The sequence below is a fragment of the Rhynchophorus ferrugineus genome, unplaced genomic scaffold (assembly GCF_030347505.1).
Source record: "Rhynchophorus ferrugineus isolate W39M unplaced genomic scaffold, kcgeb_rfMv2 rfM3, whole genome shotgun sequence".
In the NCBI taxonomy this organism is placed as follows: Eukaryota; Metazoa; Arthropoda; class Insecta; order Coleoptera; family Curculionidae; genus Rhynchophorus; species Rhynchophorus ferrugineus.
The window spans coordinates 24,079,426-24,096,688 of record NW_027472582.1 but is presented as its reverse complement, the minus strand read 5'-3'; the positions used below and the strand labels follow the sequence as shown (position 1 = coordinate 24,096,688).

The window sequence follows — 17,263 nt, the reverse complement described above, 5'->3', positions numbered from 1 at the left end:
AAGGTACCACTTTAAGATATTATATAACAAAAAAATTCACGGGGTTTCTACTGTATACTTTGAAAAATAATAGGTTACATTCACAATAAAAATTAAAATCCTTTTTCAATTTTTCATGTATGACATATTAGCCTTCTTCTAGTAAGTAAATGTTACAATTAAAAGATGATAGAGATCGCTAAATCAATTTAATTTTATCAAAACTTTCAATTAGTACAGATGAAATTAATCAATTTAAACTTTTATTGATTCACTCCAACACATACAACTTTCATCCTAATATAGGAAATTCTCCCTACCAATCCCGAGAGTATTTTAGACCTTATTAACTACTCCACCGTGCAGTTATTCACCTGAAAGTGTTCCCCAGGTCAGTGTAATTTTTAACAAAGCTTACTACGTAAATAAAAGTGCTTCCAATGATAGATAGATGGCTTTCTAATCTAAGTTATTTATTTTTTATATAGAAATGTATCTTAATTTAGCATGTATTACCTTAAAACATCGAAAATAACATTCAACTAAAAGAAGTTAGTGAAAAATTTGAAATAAGATATTGATAAAAAAAAATTATATAAGAGTATTGATAAGGATAAACTTGAAAACTTATTATGACAAGGAAAAATAGTAGTTGCTTATTATAAAAACTTATTACTTCAATTATTCATCATTTAATAATTATTCGTTCAATTAATGTAAATATACAAAACATCCTAAAAAGTAAAACATTAAAAAACAATTTTTATATCACCAAATACGTATTAAATATAATAAAATAAAAATATATTGTCATGAATTAGTTTAAAAGTATAAAGATAAAAATAGGTTTATATGGAAATTTTATTTAAAAGCGATAAATATTTATTTTAATTAGACAAATAGCAAGTAAGCCTACTTATAAACAATTACTCAAATCAATGAAAGGAAAATAATACGTGGGCCGTTTAGTAAGTCTTGACTAAACAGCTGTCAGTCTTTATCATATTTAAAGTCTTAAGAAATGTTTAAACAACTGAGTTTCGAACGCTGAAGTTCATGGCAACTACAACATTCAAAACAAATATTAAACCGTCATATGGGCACTAATTAAAGTTCCAAATTTACGTAAATTAAAGTTCGAGTTATTACAACATCCACCAAATACGCACAATTTGGTATCGAAAAACCCTGGTATCATTGTATTTATAAAACAATAATAATATATTGGAATGTCACGTTATGGAAATCACAGGAATCGTGAAATTAAGCAAATAGAGGTAAATTTTGTGAAATCTTATCTAGAATTATTTTTCCTAAATGTAAATATCTATAAAAATAAATATAATTAAAATACGGAGTACGTCACGTCAAAGTTTAGGATTGTGTTGCAACAGCGAACACTTTTTTTAATTCCGCTTATATCCAGTCTCTTAACATTGACATAATTTTACTTTCGCAACAAACAAATAATATAAGCAAAAAATATTTCACAACAATGAACCAACAAAATAAATAGCCTGATTATCCATGTTACTATAAGCAATTGCAAAATGACAAATTCATTGACATATTCGCATAGTTAGTAGTTTTTATTATTTATTTTTAGTTAATAGATAACCAATTCGACATAAATGATAAAAATAATAAATATCAGTTAATTGCTATTTACTTGTTCGGAAAACCACAAAGTAATGGAAATGTTCAAAAGAAGCTATAGGAGAATGGAAAGGGTGTTCCTAAGTACTGTTGCTGAGTTTACGAAAGAATATGCAGTATCATTACACAAAATGTCCTGAACTTATATCTAAAATGTCAATTTGGATTTCAAGATGGCCATTTCACGATCGAAGATCAGATCAGAAGTTATTAATTGTCCATAGACGATGTAAAAATATTATCTATGCTCATGTTTGCATATTAGATGCATGTTGGTAAATTATAATCAAATCAGCACATGCTTTACAAAGAACTGATAACACGACTAACTCTGATAACGTATATAGGCACTCAGTTCTTAAAAAAGCTGAAACAAGACTTAAACAAATTAATAAGGACATTAGAATTATACAGTCAGGTACACTTAGTATGTATCAAAACGAAGATTGTGATTTTAACAACATAATTACAATAAAAAATACATGTTACAATGTTAGAAATTAAGCAGCATCTAATCTAATAGTCATATTTTAAAGAATTAATGTTGATTCATGATCACCTTAATGTTCAAAAACTTTGGCCAGTTAGTACATACTTCATTTCATAATTAGTTTATTGGCCATATTGTTGCTTCTTAATACGAAGAAACTGCATATGCTTTATGACTAAGTAAACAGCATCAAAATTAAATTGCACTGGAATCAAATATGAACAAAAGTTTTCCTGTTAATTAGAAATTATAATTATAATCAAGTCATGAATAATGTTATTTACCATAAATACATTTTTATTATTACATCGGAAATCTAACAGCAGCTATCAGCACAATAAACGCAATATATTCATCATTAATTCCAATCACCCATTCATAGATTTGCTGACCCCTAAACGTTTCATTATTTCCAATGTTCTAAATGCTTTTCTTTTGTTTCCATTTGAATTTATTACGATTAAACAAACTGATAAACATTATCAATCTATATTGGTATTCCTTGTTGTTTTATTTCACATAATTTACCAGTCACTGGATTATACGATATTTTTCTTAACAACCAATTAAGCTTATTTTTAAGTTACCAGCATAAAGTAACCGTGGAAGCAATTAAGATAAATGTTTGAGTAGTATTTGTAGTCGATTGCCCTTGCACATAATACGACATCGTAAAATAAATTGAAAGTACACAGCGAATCAGATTAAAGACAGGCCATTCGTAAAACCAATACGTAATTTGTACTTATCAATCAATCAAATTTACACAATTAACTGAGATTAACCTATCAAATGAAGAATCGATGTAACTTCAATATCAAGAATAACATTTTGAATAATTTATTGTTTAGACATGCCAAAGATTGACGAACAGCTAAGTTTAATTTTAAGATTAGATTGTTGCGATCTTTGTCGTGCTGATTCGAAATTAATCTAAATATTTCCTAATATTTAACATAAAATCAACAAATACTATATTCATACTATATATATAATAGCTGCGATAATATGTATTAAAATATATGGTATGAAATACATGAGTAATGAACCACAAAACATCACCGTAAGATCTTAAAAAGTTATAGTTAAAATTACACAACTATATAATAAAAAACAAGAGGCAAACTACTTGTTACTAAAAAAGAAAACAAATTTAAAAGTTCAAACGAGGCTTAACGGAATATATAAATCTTTACCTACACAATTATTTTTTTAAATAAGTTTATGAAACGTGAAATTATCACTGTATACTTGATACCAGAAAAATAATTTGAAAACTGACTTTATCTCGAAAAAAAAAACGAAATAAATATGTAAAAAATGCCAAAATAATGATTTAAAGGTTATTTTTTATACAAATACTTCGGCATGAGGAACATGTTTGCATCATTATAAAATAGAGGGAATCTGCATTGAAACTAAGCAACTAGCAAACAGAAAAATATTTACATAGCCTCCCAAAACACGATCACAGACAGGACCATACAATGTAAAGATTATAATTAGATACGCAGTTCAGAATGTAGACAAAATTTAAGAAAAAATGGATGTATAAAACAAGAAAATTAATTCGATAATTTTATTCACCGACCGCACTATCTCGCCACCACCGCGATTTTTATTTGTACAAAAGATACAAAAAAACATGAAAATGATATTAATTACAAATATTAATGTGCACAGAAAATAATAACACGTAAACATTACGATGTTTTACATTATGCATTATTATATATATATATATATATATATATATATATATATATATATATATTAACAACAAAAAATACTGCGAACAATTTCACTTAAGGAGAACTTGTTTTAGAAGATGATCCAAAAACTATATATAATAAAATAAAAATATATGTAAATAAATATATTAACTATATTTTTGTAATCTCTTCCTTAACTTCGTTGACATAGTTCAGTTCCAACCTTCGTAGGGTGAAGACGTATTTTCAATACGGTCCAAGCTATAAAAAGATACCGTTCTTTAAAAAAACCCAGTATTTTATTACGGTTATTTAATTGAGTGTTAAAAACGCATAACAGATGCGGCTATACGTCTCTCAGTGGACCTAAAGTGTAGTGAATACGTGTTTACGTGACCAGACAAAAGGACTGCATCTCATTTTTATTAGTGTTTAAAATTATTTCATCTTATTTTACAACAGTCCTTTTGAAATTAATTTATAGTATTTATAGTAAAAAACTAGTGCTAAAATAACGTAAGTGAAAAATGAAGTGCGTGAAATAAACAATGTATTTATTTTATTTTTTTTATCATCTGGAAGTAAATAAAATAAAATATTAAAATATTAAAAAATGGCAAACCACAGCGATTCAACCAAATCACCTGCACACTTTGATATAAGATTAGAACAAACAGCAATAACGCAAACTCCACCATCAGAATGGACTACAGTCATTAATAAAAAACGATTGAGAAGTCCAGAAGAAGAAATCGCGAGGAAACAAACAAGAATCAATGACTATTGGTTGCAGAAACCGATAGAGACAAAAAACAGTTTTAGCAACCTGTCGGAAGAAATTGAAGAGAACATACAACCAAGCCCTGAAAAAGTTGTTCCCAAACCACCACCAATAACAGTCTATAAGGTAGGATTAATAAAAAACATCCATGACCTATTGAAAACCATTACTACGAACTACACAATTAAAACAGTGAGCTATGAAACAATTAAAATCCAATTGTTCGAAGCGGATCACTTTAAAGTTCTTATAAAAGAATTAGATGAAAGAAACACCCAATACCATACATTCAGGCCAAAATCCGAGAGAACATTTAAATTCGTATTAAAAGGATTACATCACGGGACGGACTTTAACACCATCAAGGTAGCACTAGCTGAAAAAGGCCACGAGGTCGTAAATATTCACAATATACGACATCACACGACAAAAAAACCTCTGCCTATGTTTTATATAGACATAAAACCTAATGGAAATAATAAGGCGGTGTATGAAATCACCAAATTGGAAAATAATATTATTAAATGCGAACCACCACATATAAAAAGAATTATACCACAATGCACAAGATGTCAAGCGCACGGGCACACAAAGACTTACTGTCGCAAATCATATAGATGCGTAAAATGTGCAGGAGAACATAAGACAGGAGATTGTACTCGTAAAGTTCGCGATGAAAAAGTGAAATGTGTTAACTGTAACGGAAATCATCCAGCGAACTACAAGGGTTGCGCAGTTCACAAGCAAATACAGCAGAAACTCTATCCTGCCTTAAGGGAAAAAGGCATCAACAAAAACAATCCACTACTACTAATCTACCACTACCCACCAGAACAAGTCAACCAGACATAACTTATGCCCAAATAGTTGAAAATGGTTCAGCACAAAAACGAGAGACAATATCTCAACCTACTGAAACTAGCAACATCTCAAGATTAGAAAATATGATGGCCAAACTAATGGATCAAATGAGTACGATGCTTGGTCTACTCACAACCGTCGTAAGCAAACTTGCCTAATGCCTGAAACCAATAGCTACAAAATCGCCGTCTGGAATGCCAATGGGCTTCAACAACACGCCAGGGAACTAAAAATGTTCGTAAATGAACAAAATATTGACATTATGATGGTTTCCGAAACACACTTTACGGACAATAATTATCTGAAAGTTCCTAAATATAAGATTTATCATACAAATCACCCTGATGATAAAGCACATGGAGGTACAGCCATAATAATTCGAGATGATATAAAGCATTTCGAAAAAGAAAAATTCCGCAAAGACTACCTGCAAGCCACCAGTATAACCATAGAGGAAGCCCATGGACCATTAACAATTTCTGCGATTTATTGCCCACCCAAACATAACAACAAGGCAGAACAATTTCAAGAATTCTTCAGTACGCTAGGTAATAGATTTATAGCAGGAGGAGATTATAATGCAAAACATTTAATGTGGGGCTCAAGAATAATAACCTCAAAAGGTAGAGAACTGCTCAAAGCCATAAGGAAAGATAACTTACAACATATCTCTACTGGTGAACCAACATATTGGCCTTCAGACAGAAATAAAAAACCAGATACAATAGATTTCTGTATTACAAAAAATATTGATCCAAAAAAGTGTCAGGCAGAATCATGTTTCGACCTGTCTTCTGATCATTCACCAATAATAGTAACAATTTCTTCAAAAATTACCATCAAAGATAAACCCCCTTCTCTGTGCAATAATAGAACTAACTGGCCCTCATTTAGAGAAAACTTAGACCAAAATATCTCTCTAAACTTACCGTTACAAACTGAAATGGATATAGAAATAGCAGCAATAAATCTTACAAAAAATATACAGGAGGCAGCATATTCCGCGACTCCCAACATTGAAACATTTCCAAGAAAAAATACACATATATCATGTACAATACAGAAAAAGATAGCAGAAAAAAGAAAGTTACGACGAAATTGGCAACAGCAAAGGACTGAAGAGAATAAAAGAAAATTTAATAGAGCCATAAAAGAGCTGAGAGATCTAATTCAAATTGAACAAAACCAAGGCATTCAAGAATACCTAGAAAACTTGACATCAACTGAGGCTACAGACTATTCGTTGTGGAAAGCAACAAAAAAGCTTAGGAGATCCCAGCAGCATAACCCACCTATTAAAACAAGCGAAAATAATTGGGCGAGAAGCAATAAAGAGAAGGCCGACATTTTCTCAAAACACTTAAAAAATGTTTTTAAACCTTTCCAGTCTCAGCTACATAAAGATGACGAAAATAAAATTACTAGCTTTCTAGATTCGCCATTTCAAATGGATTTACCGCACGAGAAATTAACGGTCAAAAAAGTTAAACATACAATAATGAGAGAGATTAATATTAAAAAAGCTCCTGGTTATGACTTAATTACTGGCAAAATTTTAAAAGAACTATCAGAAAAGGCTATAAAACTATTAACATATATATTTAATGCTATGCTACGAATTAATTATTTCCCTAGTATCTGGAAAGTAGCTAAAATATTAATGATACTTAAACCAGGAAAAATACCAGAAGATGTGACCTCCTACCGACCTATAAGTTTATTACCAATAATCTCGAAAGTTTTCGAGAAATTATACATAAAAAAATTAAACTATATAATAGAAAAAAGAAAAATTATTCCAGAACATCAGTTTGGCTTTCGCAATAAGCATGGGACTATAGAACAAGTGCATAGACTTGTAAACCAAATAAACGCTGACCTAAATGCCAAAAGATATTGTTCGGCTGCTTTCCTAGACATATCCCAGGCTTTTGACAAAGTATGGCATACGGGCTTGCAGGTTAAACTAAAGAAACTTCTATCGTATCTCACTGACAGACATTTTATTGTAAATCAAGGCGATGAACATACCGAATTAAATCCCATATATTCAGGAGTTCCGCAAGGTAGTGTACTGGGTCCAGTACTGTATCTTCTGTATACGGCTGATCTGCCCACCACAAAAATAACTACTGTGGCAACATATGCAGACGATACAGCAATCTTAGCATCCCATGAAGATCCAGTCACAGCATCAATAAACCTACAAACCCACCTGGATCAAATACAATTATGGTTGAAGACATGGCGCATTAAAGCCAATGAATCAAAATCCACGCATATAACGTTTACCCTGCGTAGAAGAACATGTCCACCAGTAAATATCAATCATCGTCAACTCCCCCAAGCAGAGCATGTTAAATATCTTGGTATGCATTTAGATCGACGCCTAACCTGGAAGAAGCACATACTCTCTAAACGGAAACAACTAGGACTAAAATTATATCAAATGTATTGGCTCATTGGGCGCAAATCCAAGTTATCATTAGATAACAAGGTATTGCTGTATGAGTCTATACTCAGGCCCATTTGGACATATGGAATTCAACTATGGGGTACCGCTAGCAAATCTAATATATCCATCATTCAACGGTTCCAAAATAAGGTGTTGCGTGCCATTGTTGATGCTCCGTACTATATTTCAAATAAAGTGATACAACGCGATATTCCTCTAGAACCTATAACGAGTGTAATCCAACGTGTATGTGTGAAGTACTTCGAAAGAGTGTCAGTGCATCCCAATGTACTCGCTAATCAGCTAAATATGCGACGTGATAGTGAAGTGCGTAGACTAAAACGTTTAACACCACCTGATCTGATTACTGGACATATGTAGAGTTTAGAATAAGCATTAGAATAAGTCTAATTAATTAAAATAATATTTTATACAGAAGATTGCTTATTGAAGTGATTTTCTACATGCCATGTATATATAATATAAACAGAAGAAATACTTGTGGCGACCGCCACGACCCTTTAGGCCACCACCAATTCACCATCAACAACTACAAAGGTTGGCAACGCCGGTGGATTGGTACCATGCAGTTCTGGAGTATAAAAGGCCATCACGACGACGTCTCTTTCTCTTTTATTATCACCGTCCCCCTGTAACAGTACCACTTCCACAGCGCTACCGTACTTCCTTCACCTTAACCTAATATCCTGTCCATTCTCCCATCGACCACATGTATCAATCGCAAGTTGAAATAAACAACTTTGATTCAATCAGTGTTTTTAGTTCCCGTGCAAATTCCTTCCAAAGATAGTAGTGAGTGTTCTGATAGATAACCGCAGCGGCAGCCACACGTTTCGACCGACCGACCGACCCGACGAACATTCCTACAATTGGTGACCCCGACGTGATCAAAGTGCCTAACAGGTAAATCGACTCAACATAAGCCACTCGACAGGTGCTTGACACGTGCATGGAAGGATAGCACGAGGAACAGAACTCATCAACAACACGTGGTCGACGACATCCCACGAGACTAGCCTGATGGACGAAAACCACAGAAGCCCATCATGTATTCCAGCAACACATGAGCACCCTCGCATCACGAAACGGGACACGTAACACATTTACAGGTACCCTCAAACAAAGCTAAACGCCTCAAGACGAACGACGTCCTGCTACAGCTCCGATGGCAGCTGATCCCGTAAAACTCCTCGCTCAGGTTGGGATCCCCATCTCATCAGCAGTCCCCGGGCGTTTGTTTGCGTGATTGCGGGTGCATTCCGGAACTTGCATCACATATAGGTACGTTCCACGGCTGTTCCACTAGGAGGGGAGTTATGTGGCGACCGCCACGACCCTTTAGGCCACCACCAATTCACCATCAACAACTACAAAGGTTGGCAACGCCGGTGGATTGGTACCATGCAGTTCTGGAGTATAAAAGGCCATCACGACGACGTCTCTTTCTCTTTTATTATCACCGTCCCCCTGTAACAGTACCACTTCCACAGCGCTACCGTACTTCCTTCACCTTAACCTAATATCCTGTCCATTCTCCCATCGACCACATGTATCAATCGCAAGTTGAAATAAACAACTTTGATTCAATCAGTGTTTTTAGTTCCCGTGCAAATTCCTTCCAAAGATAGTAGTGAGTGTTCTGATAGATAACCGCAGCGGCAGCCACACGTTTCGACCGACCGACCGACCCGACGAACATTCCTACATACTTATTGCCAATAGGGCAGATTGTGGACTCACGAAGAGTAATAAAAAAAAAAAAAAAAAAAACTTCGTTGACATACTCATATATTATTAATGGGATGAATGAATGTTCTAATTTAAATTGTGACGTTTTAACTGTAAACATTTGTTGCTTACCATATTTGCTGCTTCGAACGATCTGGGTACAGTGTGACTCACCTGTAAAAAAACAAAAATTACTAACATCATACGAACCAAAAAAAGTGTTAATAATACAAAACGCTTTTTATTCACTTTATTGATTGATTTTTCATATTAGAATTGGCAACGTTCATCGTCAACAAGATATCGATCTGAAAAACATCCCCCGCCCCACACTGAAACATTCAAATGTCACGCCGACCGATGGACGAAGCCGTAATAACACGTCTCGATTTCAACTGTGGCATGTACGCCCCCCCACAAAAAATGATTTCCAAAGTGGAAGTTGGTTCGAAGGAGAGCAACGGATGTTCATAACAGTTGAATAAACAAAAGTCGGCCAGAAGCAACAGCGATCGGATTCTTTTTATTTAATGTATAGTGTTTCAACAAATATTTCCAATATCAAGAATATGTTTAATTAAACCTTACGTTATGCTTAGCACGATCTTAATTTACAAATTAATTTATTACTACTGTTGTGTTGTACTTGCATCAATACACAAGCAAAGCAGGATTAACACATCAGTATGTATTTCCCAAATTAAAATAAAACCAAACTAGTTAAGCAAAAGTTAAATGTAACACCTAGATACTATACAAGTTCGTGTGGTTTGTTTCGCTTCAATCTTTTGATTTCTTGCGTGTTGTTCAGTAGCTCTATTGTTTTCACGTTACTCTGATTTAGTAACTTTATTTCATGTTTTAAGGCGAAATGTTGGATCACTTCGTATATCCATTTACTTTTGAGATCATCATACAGCTCTTCATTGGTTACGTAGCGATAAGCCCTGGTAATTAATAGTAGATCTTTGTTTTGGCAGAGTTGGATTACTAGTTAGTTTGATGTTTAACTGCAACCTCATATTTGCACCCCATAGATCCAAATTTGCTTTATGATTGACTGACCAATCTCTTTGATTTTAGGTAAGTTGAGAGTAGTGACTGTACTGGTTAATCAGTACAGTTGCTTGATTTTGACTGATGTTTCCAATTTAACTTATCATCGATATGGATGTCGGAGTATTTAGCTGATTGTGTTTCAGGAATCGGTCGGTCATATCAAACAATATAATTACTTTTTTTGTCAACATGTGTTAACATTTGGAGCTTTTAAATTATATTTTCCAGACTCTAGCCCATTTATAGATTTTCTTGCCTGTCGTTCTCTAATAATTGGCCTTTTAAATATCCGACTTGCTTTCCACAGCGAAAAATCTTAGTTTGCTTCAAGACTTATCATTAACGATATGAAAAACAAAAATATTAATCTAGCAAGATTAAACATAATCTGTATTAATATTACTACTGATATATTAACATTTAATATAATACTAAGATTCCGAACTAACTTCCAGATATTTAAATACATTAACTGTGTTACGTGTTTTACAACTGGCCTTTGAGTTGAAAGCTCTGCATTAAATATAATTTTTATCACTAAAATTGGGGAAAGTCAAATAAGTCAAACGATTTTCTTTTTTCTAAGATATAGGGGTCATATTAGGCAAAAACTTAGTCCATTAGGCCACTAAATAGGCAAAATAAGACTCTTAGACTAATTTGCAACATGGCGTTTATAAACACACCTTTCAAAGGTGATCTATATACAAAAGTAACAAGTGTTAATAATAATAATAGCGCTCTTGCACTCTTCAGTGAAACGTGCTGAAACTAAAGATAACATATATATTACCTTGATTAACTCTTCCATTCCAATCCCTCAGTTTAAGCATTAAATCAAATCATTAAAGTTTAATCATTAAAGATGTGATTTTATCTCGGTGGAAGACAACACCTCTCGTATTTATCAATTCTGGCTGTTTTTTTTTAAATCAGCTGTATACCACCAAGCAGCTCATTATGCTTGTAAATCTTCTCTGAGATTCGAACTTAATCTTGTCTTACGTAATTGTCGTACGCGATCCATTTGTTATAGTTCCAAATCATTCACTTCAAAAATCGGTTCTGTTTCAGCAACGATGGAAAACGGAAACTTGGTCCATTATATGTTTTATTAATAATTCATGTAGAACCCACATATTCCACACTTATTGTAGTATTAAAAATTATGTAAATAATTCAAAACTGGTATATGGTCGATATATAATTCGGTAGTAACGTACCGAGATGAAATAAGTCAGTCTATCTTGATATATTAACGATTTTCAATAATTTTTCCAACAATTTACCGACAAGAGAGAGGCTCTAAATATAGATTTTCAAAAAGTAAAACATCAAATAATAACTTTTGACCGAATTAACGAATGAGTCGTCTACCATTATACTTGGAATATTGTATAGACTATTGCCTTACAAACAATATGACTTCAGTGAATAAGTATTACTAAAAATATACGATTTTAAAGCTATTTATTAAGAAAAACTGAAATTACTTTTCCCTATTCTAGTACTATTTCAAGATGACTAAAGAATGCAGAAAAGAAACGTAAACAATAAACACAGTAATCAAGATGTATTTGTATGCAATTTAATTCCTAATCGGAAAATAATGTTAAAATACTCGATTAACAAGTAATTTTCCAACTATTAGTATAACACGAAAACAATCGTGAATAGAAAGTTGTAAAATATGGTTTCAGGTTATATGACATAAAAAATATCGTACTGAAGACTTCCTTGAAACCAGTTACAGTTATACTAAGAGTAAATAAATTTAACAGGGCGTTAAAATAAAACTGTGATTTATATGCTGAAATGGGCAAATATATAAATAAACCAAACAGATTCAAGATTTTTACGACCCACCAGAAAAAAATCAATAGTGGATGTTGAAACATTGGAGAACACTGAAAAAAATAATGTATTCTTTTGAATTTAACTATATTTGAATTAAAAAATAATAATTCGGTTAAAATTATTTTAAAGATGCTAAGATCCAAAGAAAAACTGCCTATATTAAAGTTGTCATGAAAAAAAATTCGATTGAGTATCTTGATTTTATCACTTTTAAAAACTAATATTTCCACATTCGACTAAAAATGAAACAAGTAAAAATAGAGTTATTATAACTTATATAAGTTCTGATATGCGTTGAAATAGAAATAAACCTTTTCTTCGGCGACGCGTTAGATCAATCTAGTTATAAAAGATCCCTACCGAACGGATCTCATAAATTTAAATATCAACACAATAAATATATAGTACAGTAATTTCTTAACTGCGCATGTGCTACGGTACGGTAGATAAATAATCAGGATCGGGGAAGCATTATCCACAACATAACCTTTAAGTACTATAAATAAAAAACGACAACATGAAACTATTAACAAGAATAAACGAAATAAAAATGTAATCCAAACTGAGCTAGTATTACTGCAATTAGTTGATATAGATGGGAAAAAGACAAGGATATATAAAAAAAATCCAAGGGCAATAATATAAGTCTTTGGTTATAATAAGTCGGTTGTTGTTAAAATTATTCTGTTAAAATGTATTAATATCTGAAGATAATTATTTCCTACTGAATACAACATAGCATCATATTTACAAAGATATAATTTAATTTTATTGTCAAAGTCAAAGGCAATTTTATATGTAAATTAAATATTATATCACACCGATCATATAGAACCGCAATTTTTGAAATTGAAAGACAGATTAAACGAAATTAAGGTACTAATAGATTATAATTCCCTTAATTGACTAAATTAAGCTGCAAAAAGCTGTCGAATATGAAAATCTTAAACATGAAAAAATAAATTAATAGTAAAATCAAGTTCGTACGTAATCGTAGTGATAACCTATCGCAAAATAACACCCACTTAATTTCGTTTGCATCAAATCACGTTGTTATGCTTTTTCTTCTCCATTCACTATCTCTAAACATAGAGATACAGAATGGAAAGATAAATAAGAGCAATCGTAACCATGTTCATGCTGTACGTCTTGGTGACGAGAGGGCCGGAGGAATGAGATTTTTGTCCTACGCTTTGGTCTGAAATTATATAGGACACGAAATTAGTTAGGAAGTGTGACCATTATTTACTGCTTTCGCTCAGAAATGATTTATAACAATAACTTATAAACTTCTACATAAATATAGGTTCGCTACACCGAATGTCTGAAGACCCACATGTGGAAGAGCATTGCTTAACCAAGATGCAATTGCTAAATGTAATTTAAAGAATAAGTCTGCCATTATGGTCAATATATATAATTGAAATTTATAATATGAGTTTATGGCGGATGTTTTACCTTAAGCTTTCAAAAAGTTGTTCAGTAAACATTATAAAAATATACAAATACAAATATTTTTTGAAAATGAAAATTCAAAAATTCAGACTCAAATTCTTTTAAAATGAACGGGGCTGTATCTTCAGCTTAAGGAGCATATAGGTAATTTTACATGTATAATTAACATTAAAAGTTCTTGACACTAATACTTTAATTATGAATGAAGAGGATATGATTTACATACCTTATATGAATAGGATATATAACATGAAAATTTCAGAATAATTCCATTCAAAATTATATTATTGGGCTAATTATATATATGATAAACATATCAATTCTTAGATTGGAAACTCCCTTACTCAAATGGTAAAACAACTTCAACAAAATCGTTTAAAGCTGGTCAGTTTTGTCTATACCAAAATAGTGCGAAAACGCCCAAAAATAGAAATACTACAAAATTACAAAGTCAAATGTAGCAAAAGAAAAAGGTAAACAAGTCCGTGTTTATAAAAGTTTGCGTTGAAAACATCAACTATGCGATATTTATTGATAAAATCGTTTTATCCAAACACATCGGATTATATCGCCGAAGCAACGGGTCCAACGGATGGGAAAAAGAAAGATTTACCGCAATATATATTTAAATCGAGCGGCGGTAATTTGTCACGCTATTAGTTCTCGTTTTTCCGTGGCAGAATGCCAGAACGGCCGCCGTTAGCGAGCCCGGGATGTTTTCTGTATGCAGCAGGAAGGCCGAAACGCAAACTTCCCTGGCACGCTTTTACGTGACGTGGATAGGTACGTTTACAGGAAAGGGTAGTTTTACCAGTAAAATCGATCCGAGCGAATTAATCGAACGGCAATTTCGAATCGACCAATTTGAGTTTTAATTCCATTAATAACGTATTCCAGATCAGTATTTCTCAGCGAATATAACAATCCATAAAACGAAAGCAAAGGAATCATTTAATATTAGTTTAATACATTGTATGCCTCATTTTTATTGTCCAAATAATAACGATAATTAAATGTTCCGGTAATTCAAATAACAAAATATAGAATTGGACAATCAATAAATATATAGATTAGCTAACTCATCACTGAGAAAAAATATTGGTATAATTTTCCAAAATGGCGACTAAAAGATGATAAACACAATTAAAAAATAAAGCTCTTCAGAAGCCAACAGAGACAGTCTGAAAAAATTGTAGATGAGTTTACTTGTCGTGGAAGTACATACTAATACATAAATATTATCTTTAAAAATGCCATAAATTCGCAAAATCATAAACATAACAAATATATAGCGCATAAGATACAAAAAATAGATTTTTTTTACATTTATTTTTACATTTTCGTTTCATTTAGTTACTATGAAAACAAATATTCCATTTTCCTAATACTAAGGCCAATCGTTGAAAAAGTTTATGAAATTCTTACAAATACTGAGAAAGAGCCAGATCATTCATCTCGCGACATCGCACTGGAACTAAAGAAAAACCATAAAATTGCATGTAACCATTTACTAATAACCACAATGATTGATAAATGGACGCTAGACCATACGCACATTGGATCAACAATTATGTGAGAAGTTATTATAGTTCGGGCCTTATCTCCTCCCATTTTCATTTATTTCACTCTAGAAAACTCTCTTAATAAAATAAAACCAGATTCAAAGGAGGCTTATGAAATTTATATGAATAAGTTCGTTTTCAAAAACATGAAAGAAACGAAATTATTTTTTCTCTTATTCATTATTTGTTATAAAATTCCTTAAAAAACTTGCAAAAGCACTATATAAAAAATAAAATACCACATACATTTTATACCTCGATCTATATGTAATAAAATTCTATTATATAAAAAAAATCTTGGAAAACTGTTCAAATCTATAAATATACATAGAAATCTTAATTATTAATAAGGTTTGGAATTAAAATTATAATTTCATATCGGATATAGTGGACCGGCAAGAGTTGCATGAAGTTATAAACAACAACTTTATCAGCAAGTTCATGTTGTATCAATTCTTGAGAATTGAAATTCATGAAGAAAAATATGTATATTGATTCAGAAACATTTGTAGCAAATTACTACATTATATCACTTGCATTCTTAAGTAGTATTAATATAAACAATTTAATATCATTTTTACACTTTGTCTTCATTACATTAAAGGTGATATCACTTAAAATTTATTTAAAAGTAGAATTAAACGAATAAGTTTTAGGATGGGACATGTTATATTAATGCTATGAAACTTGCCAATAAAAATAAAACATATTTATAAAATACACAGAAAGTAGTTAGAAGACCTTCACTTCACTGCTGTATTCACTACATAAATAATAGGCAGTTTCAATTACCCTTATTATATTGTTTCAATTCCGCCTCTATTAAATAATTAATAACTTTTATTTGTGGACATTTATTATAGGACAACTTCATAATTTATTCATTAGATAGTAAACGAAGGAAAGGTGAAACTTCCTAAGACAGATTGATAAAGGTTAACTGATAGAATGATACTGATAATGATAGAAATAACTTTTACCACTCGGATAGATGAGAGAAGACCCCTGCCAAAGTAAGTGAGATCGCAGCCACGCAAATATATATATATATATATATATATATATATATATATATATATATATATATATATATATATATATATATATATATATATGAAAATTAATCTCAACTAATTATTACCTTTAATAATAACTCAATTTACTTAAAACTAAAAAAACCTGATAATTAAATAATATACAAATTAAGCGAATTGCATTGATTCGTTGGTACGTTTTATTTAAAAAAATTAACTAACGATATTAAGTACATTACAAATTTACTAAGCCTCAAACTCAGTTTCCTCAGTCATACCTCACTCGCTTTAGAAAAATAAATATTTTCAATTTTAAAGACAACTGAAAGTCTACTTATTACTTTAACAGAATAACTCTTACTATTCTAATATTTTTAATAATCATTTCTATTCTAATTCGCCACCATGTGGAAGTTAATGTACAACATTTGGTGATTACATTGATTGATTGATTGATTTTCCCTTGCTATTTCGCATTAAAACCCATTTAGTTAATCAAGATAAGCAGTTAAGTCCGATTTTATTTGTAATTGTTGGCTGTTAATTAAATTTTACAAGATAAAATTACCCTCTAGTCACTTCAATAAGATATTCAAATAACTAATATATAATA

At 31.5% G+C, this 17,263-nt stretch overlaps 1 protein-coding gene across 14 annotated transcripts in view; it reads right to left on the bottom strand.

The window, feature by feature from the left end:
* The window catches only part of LOC143192891 (maternal protein pumilio), a 434,284-nt gene that overhangs the window by 348,365 nt on the left and 68,656 nt on the right, over positions 1–17,263 (bottom strand). For 11 of the 14 annotated variants that reach the window (XM_076398672.1, XM_076398665.1, XM_076398671.1 and 8 more), the window contains one exon: positions 9,816–9,857. The exons of the other annotated variants lie outside the window; for them this stretch is intronic. In XM_076398672.1, coding sequence (XP_076254787.1) covers positions 9,816–9,857 — 42 coding nt within the window. The remainder of the gene's footprint in view (positions 1–9,815; positions 9,858–17,263) is intronic. 14 annotated transcript variants of the gene reach the window in all.